The sequence below is a fragment of the Nannobrachium achirus genome, assembly GCF_963921795.1.
Source record: "Nannobrachium achirus genome assembly, chromosome: 18".
In the NCBI taxonomy this organism is placed as follows: Eukaryota; Metazoa; Chordata; class Actinopteri; order Myctophiformes; family Myctophidae; genus Nannobrachium; species Nannobrachium achirus.
The window spans coordinates 20313444-20339701 of NC_137825.1; the positions used below are offsets into that span (position 1 = coordinate 20313444).

Consider the following 26258-nt stretch of genomic DNA (forward strand, 5'->3'; position numbering starts at 1 on the left):
TTCTGGCCACCCTAGAGCGCAGCCCCCCCTCGCCCTCCCTCCCTCCTCTACTTTAGACCTCTATAAATAGCCCTATTGAATTTTTTTTCTTTTCTTCCTTTTTCCGGGGGTTGATAAGCCTATAATTAATGTGGCCGTCATTAAGCACGGACATTCTCTTCTCTAGAGGACCCCGGCTGGTGAGGTGAAGCAGGGAGAATGGAAGTCTTCTCTGTCCTTGTGTTTTAAAAAATGTCTTGGTACGGATGAACTGCAGTGAACTGAAAGCTAAATCGTGGGTGGAAAACCGGGGAGTGACGGCCGGGGCTCTTGGCAAGGTGCACCAAGGTACCCAACCCGCCCCCTCCCCCTCCCCCCTTCTCCCTCCTAACAAAAAGAAACCATTGTGTTTGTGTGGCGTCTTCAGTACATCTGAATTGCATCGGAATTGCATCATTAATAGTGCTAGAAATGAATTCCCGGCAAACTGTGGGAGAATACATTGACCCCTGAGGGAGACTAGAAACAAGACAATGTTTTTACAGGAGGAATATCTAACTAGAGGTCCCATTACCGCTTCATCAATATACAGCAGCAAGCGAGAGGAGAGGAGAGAAAGGGCGGGAGAGAGAGAGAGAAAGAGAGAGAGAGAGAGAGAGAGAGCGCGAAGAAAATACAAAAAAAAATAGAAAGAAGAGGGAAGGTAATAGCTTATAGTGTTAATGGCAGTCTGAGCGCTCCAGTCCCAAACATCCCAGCCTGCCTCATCTCATCTGGGCTGTGTAATTGCCCTCCTGGAACCTGCCACGCGAAGCGGCTCGCTGCATAGTGAAGAGTGGCAGCTGCCGGGTGCTTGGAGGAGTAGGCCTGGGTCAGCTCCCCAAGTGGGGGCTCCTTGCATCCATGAGATGTCATAATTAATAGCTATCTGGGGGGCCCCCAGGGCTGTAGGGGGGGACATGTGTGGACGGGGCTGAGATTATTTGGGCAAATGGAAGCTAAACAGAGACGCCAGACTTATTCGCCACTTAACATAATGTACACTTATCATCACTTTGCCTTTAGCTAGTGAGACTCTGCTCCATTCAACCCCCCCTCCCTGCACGTTTCAGGGGTATATATGTATTTTTTTGTCTCACTATTTGTATTAGGTTTCCCAGCACGTCTGCGAGTACCTAGAGATATGCCGCTGCGGTGTGTATCGTGGGAGCTTATTAATCTTTGGGGACCGGCGTTCTTCCCTCGTTAAGTAAATATACATGAGCTGCTGTGCAAGAAACAAGCTTCCAGCTCCTTCAGAAAAATCTGTTCCTTCACCATCTCTTTTTTCCCCTGTTCTTCCCATCCATGTTATTTTTTTTATTTATTATTCTGTATCCTTTTTTGCTCTCACTTCCCCCCCCTCCTTCTCTCTCTCCTTCTCTCTCTCTTTTCTAACATGCCGCCTGGGGCCAAATCTGTCTCCGTCTCATCTGCTGCTTAATTTCACTGGAGCGGCCCCTCAGTAATGAAGCGCCTTGATGTACATTTGCCAATTCCTGCCTCTGCCACTGCGGTATAATTGGGATGTGACTAAGCATGAATACCCGGCGCAGGGTTGGTCGACCCCTCCACGACCCCACAGATAGTGCTTTTGTCATAATGGAGGTATTATCTAGCGTAATCTGGGGAATGGAGAGGGATTGTCTGCAGGGTGCCGGGGATAGAAATGAATTGATCTAACTCCCACCACCACTCCTGTGCAGAAAAAGGCAGATGGATTTTTGGATTTTTTTTTTTTCTTTCTTACGCGCGCATGTAATAGGCCATTTCTACATATCTATTGTTGATTTGTGTTTATGGATGTTGGAGAAAAGAGCTTCTGGCTACTGTGGAGGATGGTGGTGGTAGGGGGAAGTGATGTGATGTGCATATCCGTGGCGCTTGCAAGCCGCCTGCCCGTGCGGGTGCACTGTGTGTGTGTACTCACATGCACACGACTGTGCGTATGTGTGTCTGTTAATGACCCTGTAAGATGACAAGCTGAGCTGGCAGTGAGAGCTGAGCTGACGGTCACAGAGAAAAAGAGAGGGAGAGAGAGAGAGAGAGAGAGAGGGAGAGAGCGTAGGGGAGGGAGGGAGGGAGGGAGTGCTGTACTGTGATTCACCACGCTGTCATCAGGGGGGACGGGCCCCTGAGTGGCCCTCTCTATTCCCACCTGAGAGGCCTGCAAATGGAGGGGCCCCCGCGCTGTCATTATTTACAGCCCGCAGCTCCTAACCTTGGATTTCAGAGCTCATCACGGCTACGGGAAAATCAGATTGGACTTGACGTGTACCCGAGCCACTGACCTTGATAAGTGTGAGGCGCCTGCAGCAGGAGGTTGGAGAAGAGAGCTCGCTTCTGTCGGCTTTCACTGTGCGTGTGTGTCATTGGAAGGGGTGGGATGGAGGTGGGCGCACGGCTGAATGAATGAACCGTGACTCAAGATGACACAAGGTAGACCTGCTCGTCGTGGTCACACAGTCGCAGTCATATCTATCTGGTGGTGGTGTTGTTATTTTGTTACTGTTCATTTTCTGTGTACCTTGTAAAAGCCAAGCAATCCCCTATACCTGATCCAACCACCTTTTGTAATTGACATCCTTGCTCGGCAAACACACCTGAGCCTTGCGTAAAAGTAATGAATTTTCTCCGCAGCGATCCTTTATCCCATTTAGAACGGGTACACAGTATTGCGTATCATTATTTTATGCTTTAACTATTGAAAAATAGCAGATATACAAGCTCACGGTGCCGCGCTGCGAGCTTGTAGATCTGCTATTTTTGAAAAATCTTGAAAATTAGAATTTTGACCCGATTCTATAAGTGTCTTTTGAATCCTTCTAAGATTTTTTGAAAAACCTACGTTTCTATGTCAGCAATCTGGCCGGCCATCGTCAAAGAAAAGGTCCTTTTCACTTAAATGGAGCTCAGTTAGTCTGTTCTTGAGAGACTACTATGTCAGTGGTGAAGGACCCCCAAAATAATGTATTTGGCCACGGACGCACATCTCATAATATCTAGTTCCAGGGACCACCCAGAAGCAAAATTTGAGTTACAAACGTTCGCTTTGAAAATACATAATATCCAAAGATTGGCACACATTTTCACGAATCTTTCGAAAATAGCAGATCTACAAGCTCGCAGCGCGGCACTCGGTGCCACGCTGTGAGCTTGTATATCTGCTATTTCTCACTGGTTAAAGCATTCAATAATTCTAGGCCTACATGGGTTATATATATATATTTCTCTCCCCCCCATCTGAACTAGTTACCCACCGAATCCGGGGGTAGCACGAAATAACAGAGGGAAGAGCGACTCAGAGATGGGTGATGAAAATGCATTTTTCTTCCCCCGCCGAGATGCTATTTGGTTGTGTGAAATGATTAATTTCACACATATACAGGTCATCCCTGAAAGCAGCAACATCTCATTCACAAGGGGCCCGCCGTCAGCAACAAAACAGGAGGCTGCAATAAAACGAGCAAACATAGCAAGCCGCGCACGTCAATAAATCTTTGGAGGTTAAACCTGAGTGCGAGAGAATTTGAGCAGTCCCTCTCTCATCAAGCCCAGGTAAAAAGTCACTGAGTACATCAGGGGCTGTCACACAGTAAAAGTCCTCCGTGTTAATTTAACTTTGATATATCGTACGCGTGCAACCAAATGGACCCATAAAAGGTCCCTTTTGGTTTCATTTGTAGATTTTGTACACTCTCTGAGATACAAATGCCAGTGGTGGAAAAAGTACTAAATTATTTTACTTAAGTAAAACTATCAATACTGCAATATAGAAACACTCGGTTACAAGTGGAAGTCCGGAATTAAAAATGTACTTGATTAAAAGTATGAAAGTGCTGGCATCAAAATGTACTTAAAGTACCAAAAGTAAAAGTATAAAATGTTTTAAAATAGCCGATCTACAAGCTCACAACATCGCGATGCGCTGTGAGCTTGTAGATCGGCTATTTTCAAATAGTCTAGAAATATAATGGGGCTAAAGTGGTATGTTTTATAATATTATAATTTATATGTGCAAAGTAACTAGTAACTAAAGTTTTCAAATAAATGTAGTGGAGTAAAAGTACAATATTTGGGTCTGAGATGTAGTGGAGTAGAAGTAAAAGTATTGGAAATTGGAAATACTCAAGTAAAGTAACGATACCTCAAAGTTGTACTTAAGTACAGTACTTAGGTAAATATACTTACTTACTGACAAATGCATAAATTAACACTGAGGATTTTACTGTGAAAGGAGCAAGAAATAGCCACCGGGCCAGTCAGGGAGTGTCTTCGCGGTAGCAGGTAACACACACTCTCACAGAGTGCCTGCCTGTGTTTGCATAAGTGGGATGGAACCTTGAATCATGAGGGTTGTGTAAATAAGGAGATGGGACTGTTTTTAGCTCACGGGCAGGAAGGAGTGCGCCGGGTAAGAATAGCGTCTCTGTGCCGAGTGGGGTTTGGGTCCTGGTGGGGTTGTTTGTGTGACAGCTCATAGACACACATCACATTAAAAAAAAAACACACACACACACAAAAAATGAAAATACAGCAAAGCAGTGTTTGCTGTGAAGCTACAGTTTGTGGCGTGCCATCTGCCTTAGTTGAACTCCACGTCTCAAACAAGTATTTTATTTCAAGGGTCTTCATCAACAGGTGGTCCGGGACCCCTAGGGGGTGCTCAGAGTTACTACCAAGGGGGTCCTCCAAATCTTTGTGTTATAGAATTTCTTTTCTCCCCCAGTGCTACATAGGCAATTGGCACTGGGTGCAAATGGGTTATAAAAAAAGGAAAAAATATACTAATCACCTGAACCCTAGCGTCCATATTCTGAGAAGTGAGAACTATAGCCAGAAATAGCAGATCTACAGTACGCAGCGCGAGGCGTTGTGAACTTGTAGATCTGCTACTTTCTGCAAAAAGTGTTGGTGTAGAGAGGAAAAAAGAGCAGACCAAGTAAAGAGTGAAATGTCAAGTATTGACGGTTCAAGTGGTTAAATATCTGAAAACACAAATTGACATGAATCCAAAATACACTGATGATTGGGCTGTCAAACAATGAAACTATATGGAATCTCTGATAAGGTTGTGGGGCTTCATCTCTCTCTCAACTAAGGGGTCCTTGGCCTGAAAACGTTGAAGACACCTGTTTTATTTAGTAAAGTAATCTTATTTATTTTTTCCTTCCTAGTGGATGATCCAGAAGCCCCACAAGGTGGCCACCTTCTTTGGCTGCATCGGCAACGATCGCTTCGGGGAGATCCTGAAGAAGAAAGCGGAGGAGGCCCACGTGGACGCCCACTACTACGAACAGAACGTTGAGCCTACCGGCACCTGCGCAGCCTGCATCACCGGAGACAACAGGTTCGGCTCCCTTCCAAACACCTTTGACCAGGAAATTAACCTCCCCCTGTCTTGCTCTCCTTCCCTAGCCCAGCGGTTCTCAACCTTTTCAGGCCGCGACCCCCAAAATAAACATATGTTAACTGGGGAGACCCCCCCCCCCCCACCCTGACGAGCACTAAGAGTTGAAGCATTACATTTTGTATAACAGGGTTCTATTGTGAAAATAGCAGATCTACATGCAGCGTTGTGAGCATGTAGATCGGCTATTTTCACAATTTCAGCCTCTAATGTTTGACAATTTGGCCAATGTTTAATTTGTCATTTTAAAGGCATTAAAAAGTCCTGAAATTGTCACTTTAGAAATGTGCAGATACCCTCTATACACTTAAACTTTATGTTGGTTTGTTTACTGTTGAGTGAGAAAACAATGTTGCACCTTAACTTAATCATCTCTGGGGACCCCCCCAAAATAATTTGGGGACGACCCCTCTAGGCGTCCCGACCCACAGGTTGAGAACCACTGCCCTATAGCCTCCCCCTGTCCCCCCCGCAACCCTACCACCCCCCACCCCAACTCAGATTCCGAAGAGTCATTTTTTGGTTCGTTTTACATCTATGGCAGCCGATTGGCGTCTCCTTACGGGGCTGGAAGTCATAACGGGAGAATCCTAACTTGGCTGGCACATCAAAGAGAGGGGGAACAGCTTGAGTGTGTTTTTCCAGGCCTCCTCCGCTCGCTGGGTCTCTGCCTGCCCCAGTGGGTTGTCATCCATCTATACGGGCTGACACCCGCAATGTGTTAGATGGCTGGGCTATCCCGGCTCTCACCTGTCAGCCCGCTTCGGCTGTAAAAAAAAGGGGGCTTTAGGGGTCTCAGACGACTCTCTCACGCTACCGTCATCAGCGCCTGCGTCTCAGACAAGCCGAGGTCATCGCCCTGTCACCCAGACACACACACACACACCCCCCATCCTACACCCTCCCCTCCCCACCTAGCCTGACACATACACACACACTAGGGATGGGACGATAAGCGATATTATCGTTTATCGTGATAAAAAACACTCACGATAATCGTATCGTGGAGATTTAATATATTGTGATATCGTCCTCCGTCATGCACTGGGATCAATTCACTTTTTATTTGCCGAGCTGCATATCCGGTACCACTTAAACCCTATATAATTGGTAAAAGGTACTTATAATATACCTACTGTACTTGATACAGTCTTTTTCTCACTCTCTATCAAATGTCTTAGCCAAAAAATAGCCGATCTACAAACTCACAACGCGTTGCAACGCAACACGTTGTGAGCTTGTAGATCTGCTATTTTTTGGCAAATCATGTTTCCGACCCAGGATAATGATATTGATTATCGCGATAATATCGTAAATCGCCATTTATTTTGTCACAATAATCGTGATATGACATTTTCATATCGTCCCATCCCTAACACACACACACACACACACACACACACACACACACACACACACACACACACACACACACACACACACACACACACACACCATCACCAGCGGTGGTGAAGCCTCCAGTGCATGTCGGCCCAGGTGTGGATCAATAACCTTCCCTCACTAAAGACTCCCCTTCTCTTCGACCCTTCATCTGCTGCTACTGAAGGTGTCAGTCAGTCAGTCAGTCAGCAGCTTACCCCCCCCTACACACATACACGCACACATACGCACACCATCAGGGGCGTCACAAGGGGGGGTTTTGGGGAAGTGGGACTGAGTTACTAGGGCCCAAGGAGGTGTGAGGGGGCCTTAATTATTTTATACTTTATCTGTTGAAAAATAGCAGATATACAAGCTCACAGCGCGGCACTCGATCTGCTATCTTTGAATATAATATGCATTTTTATTTGCTTCTGGGGTGGTCCCTGGAACTAAATACCGAGTGCCGTGCTGTGAGCTTGTATATCTGCTATTTTTCAATAGTTAAAGCACAAAATAATGCGTACTAGTGCGTCCCCAGTCTAAATGGGTTAAACCCCCTCCTCCCCTTATGAAGAACATTCATGGGTGGGGCCCCCACAGTGAATCCTTGTACCCAGTGCCCAGAATTTGATGCGACACCCCTGCACACCCACCATCCCCGACCGACCGCCCCGGGAGAGCCAGGCCCCATTGAATGGTCTTTGCAGAGGCTTGTTTGATGTGGGCTCTGACACCTGAAAAGGTCAGCTGGCCATGCTCTGGGAGCGGCGCGCTGTAATATTTCTTACAGGTGTTTAACCCATTTAGGCCTAGAATTAGAAGGATTCAAAAGACACTTATAGAATCGGGTCAAAATTCTAATTTTCACGATTTCTTAAAAATAGCTGATCTACAAGCTCGCAGCGCGGCACTCGGTGCCGCGCTGTGAGCTTGTATATCTGCTATTTTTCAATAGTTAAAGCATAAAATAATGAAACACAAAATGTGTACCCGTTCTAAATGGGTTAACAGACAGCTCAGGAGGCCAGGGGAAAGGTCGCCGACAGGGCCAGATGGGCCGGGCCACGGGCTTTGAAGGATGGGAGTATGACACTGACCCCGCAGGCTGACGGAGTACATCGCAGGGCCTTCAGAAAAACCACCTCTCTGTTTCCTCCCCCAACCCCCCTGCTTGCCTGACTGCTAGCGTCCGACATCTCAACACCACACTACGTGGGGGGAGAGAGTCTGACATTCCGGGCAGACAATCCATTTCGGCGGGGGGGGGCTAAAGCCTATTGACGTCACACACACACACACACACACATACACACACACACACACACGCGCGACGGCGACGTGGCGTGACATTGCAAAAATACGTTATTTCTCATAACATATTATATGTCTGCATGTTTACGTTAGTGCAAAATGGTATTAAAACGTGAAGAAACGGCACTATTTCATAGTTTATTAAAATAATACGAGTCAAGTCTGACTCCGCCATGACAGTTTTCACGGACCAATCAGAGTCCACTAGACTCTCACGTGGGCAGAGGACACCAATCAGAGTCCACGAGTGAGTCTTACGTGAGCTCAAGAGCTCTGTTTGGAGGGGGCTGGGACCGGAGCAGCCACACACGTGCCCCAAGCATACAACCCTGATTGGCCCATTCAATGCGGCCCGCTCTTCGGGCGCCTTCGAAATAGATTAAAATGTGTGCAGCTTCAGTCCACACTACAAACCACCCACCAGCAGGGGGGGGTGATGTGCGGGCTGAAGTGTCAGGCTACCCCCCTGCCCCCCGAAAGAAGCGATCGGCTTTCGCACTCTTTCATGCTTTCCATACCGGTTAAATGATGATATTTTGTCATTTCGCTCCCACCCTTACTGAGGTTAGTGAATGGTTTTGGGGCAGGGGTCATCACCATGCTGGATTGTGGTGGACATTTTTGTCAAAAATATGTTTTTGCCATGGACATAATTATGAATATTACCAGAAACACATAAAGAGATGGCCCTGAATGACCATAACAGGTTTTTAACTGGGTCTTATGATCAAAATAAGAACATTAAAATGGTTTGTAAAAAGGACAATCTAGAATTTGCCACATCATATTGATGACCCCTGGTTTTGGGTGATTTACACCAGCGGTTCTCAACCTTTTTTGGACCAAGGCCCACTTGAAAATCTCAGAAGCGTTGGTGGCCCACCCATCTGACGTCATAAGGATTTTATGGCATACGTTTTGTTAACTCATTGACTGCCAAGGCCCGAGTTTCCCGAGTTATTACAGTAGTCCCAGGCTGCCACAGCCCGAGTTTCCCGAGTTGGAAGCCATTTTGAAAAAAAAAAAAAAAAAAAAAACTTCTTTTTTTTTTTTTTTTCAAAATTTTTTTTTATAAAAAAATTTCTAAAAATGCCTCAAATGTATTAGGCATGATCGCAATTGCGAAATTGCATGTTTAGCCCCATAACAAACACATCTTTCAAAATGTCAAAAATGGCTGTTTTGTCTGACTTTGAAGGCTTGTATCTCATGAATGCCTGAACGGATTTCCAAGCGGATTTTTTTGTTTGAAAGCTGTTAAAAAGTACTACACATATGGTGCATGATCTAGGCATGGGCGTGCACAATCATTGATCCGTGCACTAGAAATTTAGGAAGGTGGCAGTGTTTGTTTTGTCTGACTTTGAAGGCTTCTATCTCATGAATGCCTGAACGGATTTCCAAGCGGATTTTTTTGTTTGAAAGCTGTTAAAAAGTACTACACATATGGTGCATATATGGTGCATGGGCGTGCACGATCCGTGCACTAAAAATTGATCCTTGCACTAGAAATTTAGGAACGTGGCATCCTGGTACTTGGCGGCCATCTTGAAAAGGGCATTCAATGAGTTAACATGGCAGCCAATAGGCTGCTGTGTTCTAGGCTGTGGCTCAGGAGGTTGAAAAATTCAAAAATGATATCTTGTCTCTCTCATAACAATGTCAATACAATACACAGTAGATATATTATTAAAGTAAGTAGCCTTGGCCATGTGGCCCATATGGGCCTATATAGAGCCTATATGTTACTGTAACCCCTGTTTCCTTAGCAAGAGGCAGCTTAATGTCACATCCCTGCACATGACACTAGTATGTTGCAGGGATTTACTCCCAATCCAACCGTGTGTTTTAGTGCGCACACTAAAATCTCTTGAGTGGGCCCTGATCCAAAAAAAGGTCAGGAACCTGTGACTTGTGGGGGGGGGGGGGGAGAAGACACTCATTCTGCCCATCACGCTTGGCACTGTCCTCGCAGTCCATTAGAGGAACCCGGGTCCAATCGCACTGTCATACCGTAGCTGTCATTGTCAGGCCCCGATCTGCCTACACACGGTAAAATCATCAGTGTTGGTTTAACACTCGAGAGTCACTGTACAGGGCCCATTTTTACACTCTCGGAAAATGAATGAACACTCAGGATTTTGGCAGTGTAGAGTTCTTTCCTCCGCACTAAGCGCCACACAGCATTTCTCAGCCCGTCCATCATGTGAGAACGGACCTCATGAACCGGCACCCCCCACTACCGGCGTCAGATGGGAGACTAACTGTTTCCCTTAAGTAGCGATGATGGTTGCACTCATTTTGATGGCCGCTCATAAAGAGACAGACAATACACAAGGACTAGCTAATGAGCTACTATGTTAAGATAATGCCACCTGCTTCACTCTCTCCCCCTCCCTTCACTGTACTCCACTGGAGTGTTCATTTAGTAATGCAATTCTGTTGTTTTTCCCCCATCTCTGTTAATAATGGACCACTTTCCAGGGTGATGATGTGATTGATAATGTGAATAGTAAATCCCTTTGCTTAGGTCAGGGGTCTTCAACAGGGGGCACGGGACCCCTAGGGGTCCTCAGAGTTACTACAATCAAATCTTCCAATCCTTTTTATAGTAACAACTTGAACCCTAGTGTCCATATTCTGAGAACTGTAGCCAAATATAGCAGATCTACAAGCTCACAACTCCTCGCACTGCGTGACTTTGTGAGCTTGTAGAACGGCTATTTTCGAAGAGGTTTGGTGTAGAGCGGATAAAGAGTAGGCTAAGTACAGAGTGAAAGGTCAAGTTTATTAGGTAATGACGGCTCAAGTGGTTAAACATCTGAAAACACAAATTGACATGAATCCAAAATACACTGATGATCGTGCTGTCAAACAATGAAACTATATGGAATCTGAAAAGGTTGTGGGGGTCCCTGCTTCATCTCTCTCTCAGCTAAGGGGTCCTCGCCCTGAAAACGTTGAAGACCCCTGCATGGCTTAGGTTAATTCTCATCCCCTTTTCACTGTCTGTGATGTGATGGCTAATTTTGAAAAGCAAAGAACAAAGAAAATCTAGGTGACTTATTATTTCACCTTGGTCCAGAGACGTTATAAAAAACCATTATCGTCCTTTTATATCTTGAAGGAACAAAGGAAAGACCGGCGGGGGCCGACTGTATTTTTTAGGGATGTTTTTTGAGACAAAATTAAGATGGATGATAAGCGAGTTAGAAGATTTATGGGATCTGTCTCGGCAGGTCCCTTGTTGCTAACCTGGCAGCGGCAAACTGCTACAAAAAGGAAAAACACCTGGACTTGGACAGCAACTGGGAGCTGGTGGAGAAAGCCAAGGTCTATTATATTGCGGTAAGTGAGACCCTCTACATTCAAATGACTGTTCCCCTTCTCTTTTGCCAGAGGAGGACAAAATGTTAAGAGGCTTTATTCAGGAAATGCCTCGGCGCGCGCCTTTCTGCATTGTCAATATATCCATTCATCCATTGTCGGGCGAGATGAGCTACGTTGCCTTGTGTGAGACAATGCAACGCGGTTTCTGTCCCTCGTTCTCCCCCGGCACAGTGTGAAATTGTTGTACATGTAATGCAGTCATTCATTTCTTTTAACACGCAGACAAGCCAACAGGTGCTGCCAAAAGTGTGCAAATTGATTATGTGCAAGTTCATACCCCTGAAAACCCCCTTGATACCCCCCCCCCCCCCCCCCACACACACACACACACACACACACACACACACACACACACACACACACACACACACACACACACACACACACAGCCCTCACCATTGACAAAAAACTCCCCCATTACAGACAAAAGATGACTAAGGACAGATGTATGTCTATGCATCATTCATACACACACACACACACACACACACACACACACACACACACATGCGCGCGCTCTCACACACACACACACACACACACACACACACACACACACACACGCCCACGCACACACTGAGGTAATGTCTTAACTTACTGGTTCGGGGTTAGAATGGTCAACCATGCTCGTGTTACACTGTTGCGGATTACTATTGAATGCCCGGCGGATCAACCTTGTCTCTGATCTCGAGTCAAGACGATAGCCCTGAAATCGCATTGCATTCCTCGTCTTTAAACAGTTCATTATCGACATAAATCAACGTTACGGCTCAACCATCTCTTCTCATGGTGCGTGGTGGTCACACCCACAGGGTGCATTGCCATGTACTGTACCCCGCAATCATGCCACAACTTTTTTCTTTTCGCCGTGCCCCTCTTAACTCTTTTACTGCATTAGTTATTATTTATTTATTTGTGCTACTGCCATCAAAAAGTAGCTTATGTTACACGAAATTATCTATGCATTATTTCCAAACAAAATCTTTTTCAATTCACAATTATAGCTGTACTAGAGCCAAACTGACTGCAGGCAATGAATGAATGTGCAAATGGCACTTCCCTCGCCCCGTAGTTCAGCGCGTAGAAATGCATTTTCTAGATCAGGTCCACAGAAAACATCCATTATTGTTTATGTGTGGTGTGGTGGAGATTTGAGAGCAGCGTTACGGGAGCTGTTTTTACTGTACACACCTGCGCGACCCCTCATCAGCTTACAGTGCTCAAACAAGGTAAAAGAACGAGCGTTCGTATTGGCAACAATAACTCACCAGAATGGGGCGAACATTAACGTACATAGCTGTAAAAGAGTTAACTTGAGCATAATTTGGTGTCGGCGACGGAGGGTTTCGTAATTTCGCCACCCGGTCAGAGAAACAAACGCCAAAAACAAAAAAAAGCCCTCGGTTGCCAATGCCAGAAAGCAGATCAGTCTCTCTCTCTCTCTGGAGAGTTTGTGTGGTCTCATTTCTTAGCCTCTGCTTCGCATTAGCAAACACGGCACATCCTCTGCAAATTGGCAGTTGGTTTTTGCCCACATCCGACAGTCTTATGTGAGAGGGGGGGGGGCTTCCGTGGGATCGGGGAGGGAGGGGGGGATAGAAGGGCCACAATTGGGTGTTTGTCAGCAACGGAGAATTTGCAACGCAGTGTTTCAGCATTCCCTCCTGGGCCCCTTTGTCAAAACAAGGGGATCACTCGCTTTATTAGAGACCCATTCGCACTTCTTGAGTACTTAGCCGGATGCACTGCCACTGGCGTCCCCCTCTTAATACCTCGTGGCGTGCCTGGACCGGCATTCACTAAGGCCTCTCCTCTCTCCATTAACCTTGTCGAGAGCACTCAGACGTATTTACCCAATTTACAACCAGATTGTAGATTCTCTCTCTCTCTCTCTCTCCCTCGCTGCAAAGACACTGCTGTGTATTAACGTGCTTTGTTGGTTTTCATTAAACGACTTGTCGAGTGGTACGCGCGGTCGTGTACACTCTAATCTGTAAATCATATTACAGAACCGTGTGTGTGTGTGTGTGTGGACCGTGTTGGGCGGCGCGTGTGCGCCCATATACGCATGCATTTACGCGTGCACGGTGCACGCGCGTCTGGGTATATGCGTGTGTGTGTGTGTGTTAAAGAGGTGATTGATGATTCTTGGCAGAGGCTCTCAAGGTGCCTGCTACTATGTGGTGTGATTGGATGAAAACGGAATTATTAGAGGGCTCGCGCAGCCAATCTGGCTCATCCAGCAGCAGTCATAGCAGCAGCAGCAGCAGGGCTGGTTGGTGGCAGACGCAGAGCGGGGAGGCAGGCAGTGCCATTCCTCACAAAGAGAGAGAGAGAGAGAGAGAGAGAGAGAGAATGTTGAACCCCTGCCAAATGTTTGGTGGCAGGGCTGTTGCTAGGAAATCTGGGTCCTTAGGCAAATCATTGCACAAAGACCAATAACAAAAGCGCAAGGGTGTTTGTGTGTGCGTGCGTGTGTGTGTGATGGGAAAGCATAGATGTGTCTTTTTATTACGTTTTTTTTTATAACAAAAGTTGGTCTATAATAATGCCGTTTGTTGCATTATTATTATTATTATTTTATTTTTATTATCTTTTGGTGTCAGGGGGGGGCTATTTTTTCCTGCATGCCCCTGTGAGCTTCATAAATGGAAGATGATGCATTGTCGAAGGAGAAGATGACTGACTCTAATTGGTGTGTGTGTGTGTGTGTGTGTGTGTGTGTGTGTGTGTGTGTGTGTGTGTGTGTGTGTGTGTGTGTGTGTGTGTGTGTGTGTGTGTGTGTGTGTGTGTGTGTGTGTGTGTGTGTGTGTGTGTGTGTGTGTGTTGGCCCAGTTAGCCCCCCCATACCCCCCCCCCCCCCCCCCCCCTCCTTCCCTTTGCTTTCCATCCCCATCCCCCCTCGGCCCACTGTGGACATTCTCTTCCTCTCCCTCCCTCCCTCTCTCCCTCCCTCCCTCCCTCTCTTCTCCACACTCTCTTGCACGCACTGGCTAATAAACACACACTGTGTGTGTGCTACACACAGTCACACACACACACACTATCTGCAGCATACCACCGGCTTGTTTTTCTTACTGCCGAGCGCCTTGCCCTGTAATTTGATCGCCACTGCTTAGATGTGTCCTCCGCAATGCCACTTTGAATTAACCTATAGGGCTCCATAGAGTTGGTCGTTGTGCGGCAGTGGCGGGCGGCGTGCACCGAACACGGCGGATCTACAAGCTCACGACGTAGCGGTGCCGCCGTGGGCACATGGTGAGCTTGTAGATCGATTAGCTGTTCCGTCCGTGTGTGTGTGTGCCCAGTTGTCGCACAAGTTAATATAAATCACCCTTAAAGGTTCCACAGCTCTCTTTAAGCCCCGGCTAATAAAATGGCCTCTCGTAACTTAAGCCATTTACATTCAGGGGTGGGTATGGGTGGGTATGGGTGGGTAGGTGGGTGGGTGGTAGTGATGGAATGATAAGCGATATTATCGTTTATCGTGATAAAAAAACACCCACGATAATCGTATTGTGGAGATTTCATTTATCGTGATATCGTCCTCCGTCATGCACTGGGATCAATTCACCTTTTATTTGCCGAGCTGCATATCCGGTACCACTTAAACCCTCTATAATTAGTAAAAAGTACTTGTATACGTACTTGATACAGTCTTTTTTTCCCATTCTATTAAATGTCTTTGCCAAAAAATAGCAGATCTTCACGCATTGTGAGTGTGTAGATCTGCTATTTTTTGCCAAATGTTCCCGCCACAGGATAATGGATTTTGATTCTCGCGATAATATCATAAATCGCCATTTCTTTTGTCACAGTAATAATCATGATATGACATTTTCATATCGTCCCATCCTATACTCATGCACGAAGCGGGCGCAGGCAGGGCTAATAGAAATGGGAGACGAGAGGGAGAGAGAAGTACAAGACAATTGACTGTGAAAGGGCCCGTTAATGACTGGACGCAGATGGTCCCAAATAACCCAAGGATATAGGAGACGCTCGCTCGCTGGCTCGCTCGCTCTTCGCCAGCCAGCCTGTCTGACGCGGTAGAGAGAGAAACATCACCCAATGAGAGATTAGCTCAGCCACCAGCAGGTCACACACCTCTTTCGCAGCTATGGGAAGCTGTCCGTTTCCGCCTCCAGCCACTCAGCAGCGGCAGCACCGTGCACAGGCAGGGGTGTCACTCGCACCAAATTCTGGGGCCCTGGGTACAAGGATTCACTGCGGGCCCCCCCCCCCATGAATGTTCTTCATAGAGGGGAACTGGGAACGCATTATTACGCAACATTTTATGCTTTAACTATTGAAAAATGGCAGATATACAAGCTCACAGCGCGGCTGCGAGCTTGTAGGTCTGCTTTTTTTTTTTTTTTTTTACATTTTGTGCAAGTCTTTGAATATTTCAAATCCTTCTAAGGTTTTTTATTTTTTTTAAATTTTTTTTTTAACCTATGTGTATATGTCAGTGATGCTCAAACCTTTTCACGTGAAGGACCCCCAAAATGATAGGTATTTGGCCGCGGACCCCCATCTCAAAATATTTAGTTCCAGGGACCCCCCAGAAGCAAAATTTGAGTTACAAATGTTCGCTTAAAAAATACATACAGTATATTCAAAGATTTGCACACATTTTCACGATGTTTCAAAAATAGCAGATCTACAAGCTCGCAGCGCGGCACTGTATATCTGCTATTTTTCAATAGTTAAAGTATAAAATAATTAAGGCCCCCTCCACCTTGGGCCCCTAGTAACTCAGCCTCCCCCCCCCCCCCCCCCTTGTGACGCCCCTGACAGCACTGTGCACATTAGCAGGACGTTAGCCACGCCCACAATGACCCCCCCCCCCCCCCCCCCTAAAGAAAACTGCACAGCAGCTTGAAGTTGCAATGCCACACACTGTTAACACTGGCACATTGCAGATAGTATTAATTGGCGGTTGTATTCTTGCCCTCGCTGCAGGAGAAAGCAGGAGTTCAGCTTCAGTCGCTGTAGCATAATATACAAAGAGAGAGGGAGAGGGAGGGGGGGGGAGAGAGAGATGAGGGGGGAGGGAGGGAGGGAGGGAGGGAGGGCAAAAGGGAGAAGAGAGAAAAAAAAGCGCAATACTGGCACCACAAGCGGCACGTCAGCCTGCTGCACCCCAGTGGAACATTACATACACACACACACACACACACACACACACCTACACACTCTCTCTCTCTCTCTCTCTCTCTCTCTCTCTCTCTCTCTCTCTCTCTCTCTCTTTCTCTCTCTCTCTGAGCTCGCTCCGCCCCACCAGCCCCTGCAATTTGCAGCCAAAAAAGCGAACGAAGGGAGAGGTTTTCCATACACACACACACACACACACACACACACACACACACACACACACACACACACACACACACACACACACACACACACACACACACACACACAGAGACACACACACAAATAACTGACACCTCATCAGCCAGCCAAAGGGCTGATTAGCACAGAGGTGACTGCGGCTGCCTCTCTCTCTCTCTCTCTCTCTCTCTCTCTCTCTCTCTCTCTCTGTACCCCCCCCCCCCCCTCCCCCCCCACAACTCAGCTCACAGGACCACGCTGTCCTCATGCTGACCTTGATGCTTCTCTCTCTCTCTCTCTCTCCTCTTTTCCTTTCCTCTCCTTTTCTCATCTCCTCAGTCCGCACTTTCCTTTAGTCTCTACGTTCCCCCCCTCCTCCTCCTTTAGTCTCTCTATTTTCCTCTCCTCCCTCCTCTTCTTGTCTTTCCCCTCCACCCTGTACCAGGCAGGTGCACACATAGACATCACGTTTATCAGTCTGTAAAAAAGTGCCTTCTCCAGTCCAGACCATGAATGCAGTTTTTACTATGGTGAAAGAAATGCAAAATGCCCCCTCTTTCCATGCCACACCTGAAGGCAGCGTTCAAGAGAATTGGCTTGTCCAAACTCTCCTGAACTTGAACGCAAGCATCTTATGTTGAAAGAACTCCCACATCCACGCCACATCTCCAGTATAGACTTGAGTATGCTTAGTTCAGTGTGGAATCAAGTGCTGAAAATAGCCGACCTTCACGCTCACAAGCTTGAAGGTGAGCTTGGAGGAGGTCTGCTATTTTCGTTATTTTCACCAATATTAGGCCCTTTTTAGAAACGTCAGACCCTGCCTCTCTAAAATTCTCTGCACGTCCCTGCTCCACCCTGTACTGCACCACACTGCACTTCTCCTGTCCTTCCTCACACAGGATCACGAGGCAAAATGCAGGCAGAGAGAGAGAGAGCGGGAGAGGGAGAGGGAAAGAGAGAGGGAGGGAGGGAGGGAGGGGGCGGTAGTTTTGGGAAGGGGGGGCTGAGGGGGGGACTGGCAGACTCCCCCTTTGTCTGCAGGCGATCGGTTACAGTCTTGGTTGCCGATGAAATTTAATCCCCACCGCATTTACATGCCAAGTTTGACTTCTGGCAAGCCTTATTAAATAGATTTGTAAATCATTTCATCTTGATTAGAATCCATCCTCGAGGGATCAACATTTTTTCGCCTTGCTTGTGTTTTTGTTATGTGTTGTACAGCGTGTGCCCAGTGCTGTTAAAATGGGGATATCAAGCCATGTGTATATTATACTGTATATAATACTAATAAAAAGAATGTATGTTTTGAATAGCAGTTTAGCGGACAAAAGAACGGTTACGTGCCAAATCCTGTCTGTCACCCTGGCCAAGCCACTGTGTCAGCACATCTTTTCCTCTCCGGAGGTCAGCAAACCCGCTATGATGTATATTCCCTTTATTAGCTTGACACACCCGCGTCTTTTGAACGGAACAATGTCATTCCCAATTGCGAGCCTAATCAGATGGCATTTTTTGTAATTGCCAAACAAGCCATCTTGATGAATATGAATTCATAATTGTTCAATTATGAACCGACTGGAGCTTATTTATTGGTTTATTATTTATTTATTTATTTATGTTCTCCCCCCCCCCCCCCCCCTGGCCCCCCGCTCCAATTATAGGATTTCAATCCTAGAAGCAATCAAGTGATAAGGGTGAGGCGTTTAGTGTTTTGCTGTCACTATGTAATTCTCCCGAATGTTAAACATGCATCTGGGAGGGATCTCCTCATCAGAGGGGCCGTATATGGATCTGCACCTGCCTAATTGAGAGGTAATGAGCTGTCAGCAGCGCAGGCTGGTGATTGGCCCTCAGCAGGGTGCCCCGTGCCAATGGGACGTATGGGGCTGGCCCTGCCCCTGTCGGGAGGAGATGCCAGCCCTGCAGGCGTGGATGGGTGGAGCATGGTAAATTAGGGTGGGGGGGGGTGGGGTGGGGTGGGGGGGGGGGGGAGGACCAAATGACACTGGTTGAGGAAAATCCCAACGTTCTCTCCCATCCATGGGATTTAGCAAGGTTTTTTGAGAATTATTTGTTTAAAGTCTTTCTGCTGTGGCACATTTGTTAGGCGTATTGGTACGCCTAACAAAGGACATCTGAAATTGTAGTTTATGTTTCTATAACAAGACATTGAAGTTGACCACTTTAGTTGTTATGGAACAATATTACTAATACATTATTTTATTAATCCATTTTTATTTTGTGTGTGTTCACATGTTATTTAAGTAGACAGGTTTTGTCTTATTTTGGGAATCTTTGATTTGAGCTTCCTATTTTGGAAGAAGAAAAACAAAGATTGCTTTAATCCAGGGGTTCTCAACCTGTGGGTCCCCAAATTATTTTGGGGGGTCACCAGACCATTAACTTAATGTGCAACGTTGTTTTCTCAATCAACAGTAAACAAACCAGCATATGTGCATAGAGGGTATCTACACAAATCCAAAGTGTCATTAAGGACTTTTTAATAGTAGCCGACCTACATGCTCACAACGCGCCACCTTGAGGCCTCTTCTAGCGCCACCATGAGGCTGATTCTTGCAAAAGACATTTTTGGACACTGCTCCTACAAATGTTGCCCTAAAATCACGCAGCTTTGCACATACACTCCTTGGCTGCCAAACCACAACGTCCTCCACCCCTGATTTCTCACATGGCCCTCTTCTAGCGCCACCATGAGGCAGATTCCTGCAAAACACATTTTTGGACACTGCTCCTACAAATTTTGCCCTAAATTCACGCAAATCGGTACACAGTATGTCTAGACTCATGTCATCAACATGGATCTATCCCATTTAGCGCCACCATCAGGCCGGTTTTTCAAACACATTTATGGACACTGCTCCTATACATTTTGCCCTAAAATCACGCAAAGCGCCACACAGTATGTCTAGATATGATATGATGTGATTATTTTGGGGGTCGCAGCCTGTAAAGGTTGAGAAGCACTGCTTTAATCCACTGTACAGTACAGTATGTTGAGTAAATTCCTGAAGGGGAGGGGTTCTGGACATTGGCAGACGTCCAGCCTTCCGTCCATATTACTGTAGCAGCATGCAGTGACTCTCCTCATACACCCACGTTACCTTGTAAAAACAGCTTTCTTTTTTTCCTGCAGGGAAAACACCATGTCCTTTCACCCTGTATTACTGCATGCATCTGGTCCACGCAAAAACACAGCTTTTCTTAACCACCTGAACCCTAATATGCTATATATCCATATTCTGGGCATTTCATAATAGGCGAAGACATCTGGTGTTAGGGGTGGACGATATGGTGATAATTATCGTTGAGACGATACAATGTCTCCACGATATGCCTTTTCAGAGGTATCGTATATATCGTGATACAATTGAAGGAGCCTTGTAAAAAATCCTGTTACAGAGATTCATTGCAGAATTCAATTTAAACCTGCCTTTTGGTCTAAATCAGTAGTTCTCAAACTTTAAAATGTCAAGGTCTCCACTTAACTCTGACAAATGAAACCAAATGGACCCTTACAGGTCCATTTGGTTTCATTTGTATACTGTCAGAGTTACATACTTGTAAAGTTCAATTTAGACCTCCCAAAAGGAACCCAGAGAGTCTAGTTTTTGTCAAGTAACTTGAAGAATAACCATAGAAACCAACTTGAAAAAAGAATTGTGATAAAATCGTGTATCGTGATACAGTTTGGTAAAATATCCCATATTGTATTTTTCCATATCGCCCACCCCTATTTGGTGTATAGGGAAAAAAAGGATGGGATAGAGTATAGACCCCAGGGGGACCCCAGTCAGTTATGTTGTTAATGGTAGCTATCTCTGTCTTCAATCCCTTTTTTTATTCTTTATTAGTCAGAAATGTGAATGGCACGTGGTAAAACATTAAAGGGGCCCCACCATGAATTTCACATTTCTTTCTTGTTTTTTGGTCTTTCCAGTGTCTCTTCCAGCCCCCCCCCCCCCCCCTATTCTATTGAGACTATATGTGGAACCATGAGGTAAAGTGGTACTAAGATTGGCTTGAATGGATTGACTCTACATGGTTCCCATCGTGGTACCTTGCTAATCTTCTCTGTATCATTCCAATTTTAGCCCAAAGACAGCCTCTCGTTGCCAACAAAGGGCATCTGAAATTCCGGATGGGGACCCAAATGCATTTGGGTGTCCATCCGGAATCAATGGTGGTACATTCATTGTAATCAAATTATTGTCTTAGGAATGCAACAAAAACACAAAATATTATTGAACTCAAGTGTCCAAGGCACGAGTAATCAATTAAAAAAAAAATCATTTGGGGGTGAACTACTTACTCCTTTAAGGCTAAAAGGATAACGGAAAAAAGTCCTGGGGACTTGTTTCCATTGTGGTCCTACAGTATGCCATCACTATATTCTCCAACTGTATTTTACCATGTACAGTAAGCCCTATTTTATACTGTGCCCTACGTCTGCAGATAACTGATCTACAAGCTCTTCACAGATCGCTATTTTAGAAATGATTAGAAACCGAGCTTTTTGCCTATTGCCCAAAATGCCAGGTTGATAGTCAGCGAATGCCTTTGTTCGCGAGTCTGCATTAGGGATGGGACAAGACGCAATATTATCGTTTATCGTGATAAAAAAACACTCACGATAATCGTATCGTGGAGATTTAATTTATCGTGATATCGTCCTCCGTCATGCACTGGGATCAATTCACCTTTTATTTGCCGAGCTGCATATCCAGTACCACTTAAACCCTCTATAATTGGTAAAAGGTACTTATAATAATACGTACTCGATACAGTATTTTTTTCACTCTCTATCAAATGTCTTTGCCAAAAAATAGCCGATCTACAAGCTCACAACGCGTCGCGCTTATTTGGCAAATGTTCCGCCCCAGGATAATGGATGTTGATTATCGCGATAATATCGTAAATCGTGATTTCTTTTGTCACAATAATCGTGATATGAAATCTTCATATCGTCCCATCCCTAGTCTGCATTTAAAAAATGTTGCGAGCTCCCAGCCTGCAACGTAATGGCTTCATAGCATTTATGAACATTGCACCGCTTTAATTGAATAGCTACAGTGATTACTCTTCCAAAGTAACGCTGAAAAAAGAAAATGAATAGTCACTCTGGGGCCACGAAAATGCATCTGATGCCCATGTGTCGATACTCTTCACCAGGGACGAAAAAACCTGCTCTGCTGGGGGAGTGAGTGATTAAGATGAACGTTATGGCGCTACAGGCGCTTTTAGAATGGCGTGTCTCCTGGGCAAAGCTATTGAGTGGAGTTAAGTGTCAGACTTTGTTATATCATCGCCGCTGCCGCATAAAACACAGGCCGAATAAATAACCCGGGAATACTCTCCTCCTCACCGCAAACCAGCCCCAGATCTCAGGTCAGCATGGCCGACAGATCCTGAAACCAGTTGACAAAAGGCTCCACCACAGATGCGTGTCTCTGCAGCGCAGATGCTGGACACTGGTCTCTGACAATTGTTTCCGTCTGCGAGGTTTCATTTTCCCCCCTTTTATGTAGCCATAATTTGTTTATGGTCTGTAATAAGCCAGCACATATCATCCTCCTCCTGCCAGGTTGGCAGGACTCCATTCTAAACCCATTTAGAACGGGTACACATTTTGTGTATCGTTATTCTATGCTTTAACTATTGAAAAATAGCAGATATACAAGCTCACAGCGCGGCACCGAGTGCCGCGCTGCGAGCTTGTAGATCTGCTATTTTGGAAAAATCGTATAAGTGTCTTTTGAATCCTTCTAAGATTTTTTTTAAAAACCAATGTTTCTTTGTCAGCGATCTTGCCAGCCAGCGTCAAAGAAAAGGTCCTTTTCACTTAACTGGAGCTCAGTTAGTCTGTTCTTGAGAGACTACTATGTCAGTGGTTCTCATACTTTTCATGTGAAGGACCCCCAAAATTATATTTATTTGGCCACGGACCCCCTTCTCAAAATATTTAGTTCCAGGGACCCCCCCCAGAAGCAAAATTTGAGTTACAAACATTCGCTTTGAAAATACATACTGATTCAAAGATTTGCACACATTTTCAAGACTCATTCAAAAATAGCAGATCTACAAGCTCACAGCGCGGCACTCGGTGCCGCGCTGTGAGCTTGTATATCTGCTATTTTTCACCGGTTAAAGCATTCAATAATTCTCGGCCTAAATGGGCTAAACTGCCTGTCTTTTCTCTCCTTCTCAACCCTTTTCAATGACTAATGACTTCTGAGAATAATATCATACTGTATAATGATTTGATAATTTATTCATCAAAGAGCAGTTCCCGACAAATGTTGTTGGAAATCGATCGTACGGCGACTACAGAGGCCTAGATTTTCAATAAATCCTGGCAGGGGGGTTCGCACCATGCAGTGGAGAAGTGTTTATTTGTCATACATCAGTCCCCGTTCAGATATAGACTAGTACACTGACCTTATCTATTGTTTCTCAAGTGTATATTGTAAGCAGCTTTGGAGGCTTTATGGAGTCTTAGCCCGACAGGGCTGCACACTGCTCTGGAGGAACATTTGGACCTCTGGCGAGTGTCATGTTTTCAGCAGTGCATTAAATCTCTTCACATACTTTCCTCTCTTAACCTACATGCTGACACGCTGGCTGTGATTCGATCAATTATTTTCACGAGTGGCATTGTTGGTCGCCACCTATTTGTTTATATTTCTTTCATGCATCAAATCAAAACTACTCGTGCCAGCGGTTAGGCTGATACTTGGCCCTCCAGGGCAGAGTGGAGTATAGCAGCCAGAGCATCTGCCCCGCTAGCTCAACCCAGCAAAAAGTCCTCCAGTTCCACTGAGACGGGCCATGTCAGAGCCACAGCCACTTTGATTAGCATGTCCACATTTATTGGCTGGCTTGAATGTCATGCACTGTAGGGCCGGCCCAAGCGTCTAATGCTGTTGTTGGCCAACGGGGCCGTTCCCTGCAATTACTGATAGGGTTTTGTGTGTTCCAATCTGGGGAAAGCGCCAGAGAGACAGTGGAAAAAGTGCCAAATTATTGTCCTCGGTAAATAAAAAGCAGACATCTTCTTTTGATGTTATATATGTTGCGTGCCTCGGTTTCAAAATGCTGTGGCGCAATCACATTTGAAAGCATTTTGCGCTCCCAACATAACAAGGGGGGACCAATCAAAACAATAACTGTGGTTCCCTTTGACAAAGCCCGTGGCTCACACTTGTCAAAAGATGTAAGCTGACTCATCCACACAAGAAGGGCATGTATCCCTGGGAGCGAGGGGCCAAAAGCTATGATGAATCTTCCCTCTGTGTTCGTCTCCCTCCACTGAGGCTGTGCGGATTAAGCCGTTTAGAACGGGGTACACGTTATTGAGTATCCTTATTTTATGCTTTAACCGTTGAAAAATAGCAGATATACAAGCTCACAGCGCGGCACCGAGTGCCGCGCTGCGAGCTTGTAGATCTGCTATTTTTGAAAAATCGTGAAAATTAGAATTTTGACCCGATTCTATAAGTGTCTTTTGAATCCTTCTAAGATTTTTTGAAAAACCCTATGTTTCTATGTCAGCAATCTGGCTATAGCCATCGTCAAAGAAAATATCCTTTTTCACCTAACTGGAGCTCAGTTAGTCTGTTCTTGAGAGACTACTACAGTATGTCAGTGGTTCTCAAACCTTTTCATGTGAAGGACCCCCAAAATGATATTTATTTGGCCACGGACCCCCATCTCAAAATATCTAGTTCTAGGGACCGCCCAGAAGCCAAATTTGAGTTACAAACGTTCGCTTTGAAAATACATGTATTCAAGATTTGCACATAATTTTCACGACTTTTTCAAAAATAGCAGATCTACAAGCTCGCAGCGCGGCACTTGGTGCCGCGCTGTGAGCTTGTATATCTGCTATTCTTCACTGGTTAAAGCATTCAATAATTCTAGGCCTAAATGGGTTAATTACATGACTAGTAGCTAGTTTAGTCCCATTATTTATTTTTTCTAATGAATAATTTCATTCCCCTCTCTCTCTCTCTCTCTCTCTCTCTCTCTGCCTAGATTTTATTCTGCTCAGGTCTTTTTCAGGCATGGCCCTGTGGAAATAAGAATGCATTGATTATTTTCCATCTAGCAAATATCCCACCGACTGAGGAATAACATGCCTTCCTCCTAATTGGTTTGTTTATCTTCTGCAACAGACTGGTGGTTTGTTTGGACTCTGGCTGGCATCCACACACTGCAGTCGCTCCTCAGCATGATTACTCACCTTGGGGAGGAGGCCGCTGGAGCAAGGTTGATGTTCCCTGCATAGACATCAGGCTGTCATTCTCCCCGCTTATGTGACATCGTTTGCCAAGACAGATTTGTTACAGGAAAAATAAATTCAGGGCCTAAAAAGGGGGATTGATTTAAGGACAGGCTGGTGAAAGATGCAACGACAAGAAGGGTTGGTGAGGGAGGGAGGGAGGGTGTTTCACCACTCAGAGTGTTGGGTTGAGATCCAAACAGTCTGCCAGCAGAAGATAGATTCCAGCTTTATGTATAATTGATAAACTCGATGTTCTAGGTGTCAGCTTTAAAGAGGGAGCTAGGACTATATCAGGAAGCTATTTTTCCTCTCTCGGCGAGGCGAGCATCATTTTTATTTTGTCCTCCCCCGGTCTGTGGCTTATCTCTTCGGTTCAGGAAGCCCCCGTTGAAAATTATTGTTTTCTTTGAAGTCAACATTGGGAAGCGGAGCTCTAAAACCACATCCTGTTCTTTTCCTATTAGGATCGGTGGGTCCCGGGCAGATAGCAATCTGTAAAGTTGACTGTACATCCCCAGCTATCAGGCTTAGCCATCTCATTCCTGACACCTTGTGCATTAATATTAGCTATGGTAGACTCCATCCCGCTGAAAGCAGCATAAAAGGATTAATGCAGCGCTTATCCTTTGGAAATAATGCCCTTTTATTGAGCGGATTTGACACTGCAGAGGCTAATGATGACATTGAATGGAGCCAGAATAAGTAATGGTGCATCGTCCCCATCATGTCACACAGCCAGAAAATAGCTATTTGCATTCGGTCAGCTCAAGATGTATTGATTTTTGCCCAAGGTGTGGTTCCCAATTCACAGTGGCTTTTTAACCACTGAACCACAAATCTTTTAGGTGCATGGGTCTATAAGACGCCATCCAGTGTGTGTGTGTGTGTGTGTGTGTTAGCACCTTTCAAAAACATCCATCAGTCAAAAATTAGAGTGCACATATAGTGCCATTCCCGCGAATACTCGCGAAATATTAAAAGGTATCTAGATTGCAGATCCCGCGATGACGCGGGCTATTTACTGTATATACAGTAAAGCTGGCAATGGCTACTTACTGTCCGGTGAAAAGCCCTGGCATGGGTGGAGTGGCCGATTCATCATCA

The 26258-nt window shown here is 45.6% G+C and overlaps 1 protein-coding gene across 1 annotated transcript in view; it reads left to right on the forward strand.

Moving 5' to 3' along the window:
• adkb (adenosine kinase b) overlaps positions 1–26258 on the forward strand; it is a gene marked incomplete at its 5' end in the record, with an annotated part of 165196 nt that overhangs the window by 64597 nt on the left and 74341 nt on the right. The window contains 2 exons of the mRNA XM_080748188.1: positions 5196–5368; positions 11362–11470. Of these exons, the coding sequence (XP_080604314.1) occupies positions 5196–5368; positions 11362–11470 (282 nt within the window). The remainder of the gene's footprint in view (positions 1–5195; positions 5369–11361; positions 11471–26258) is intronic.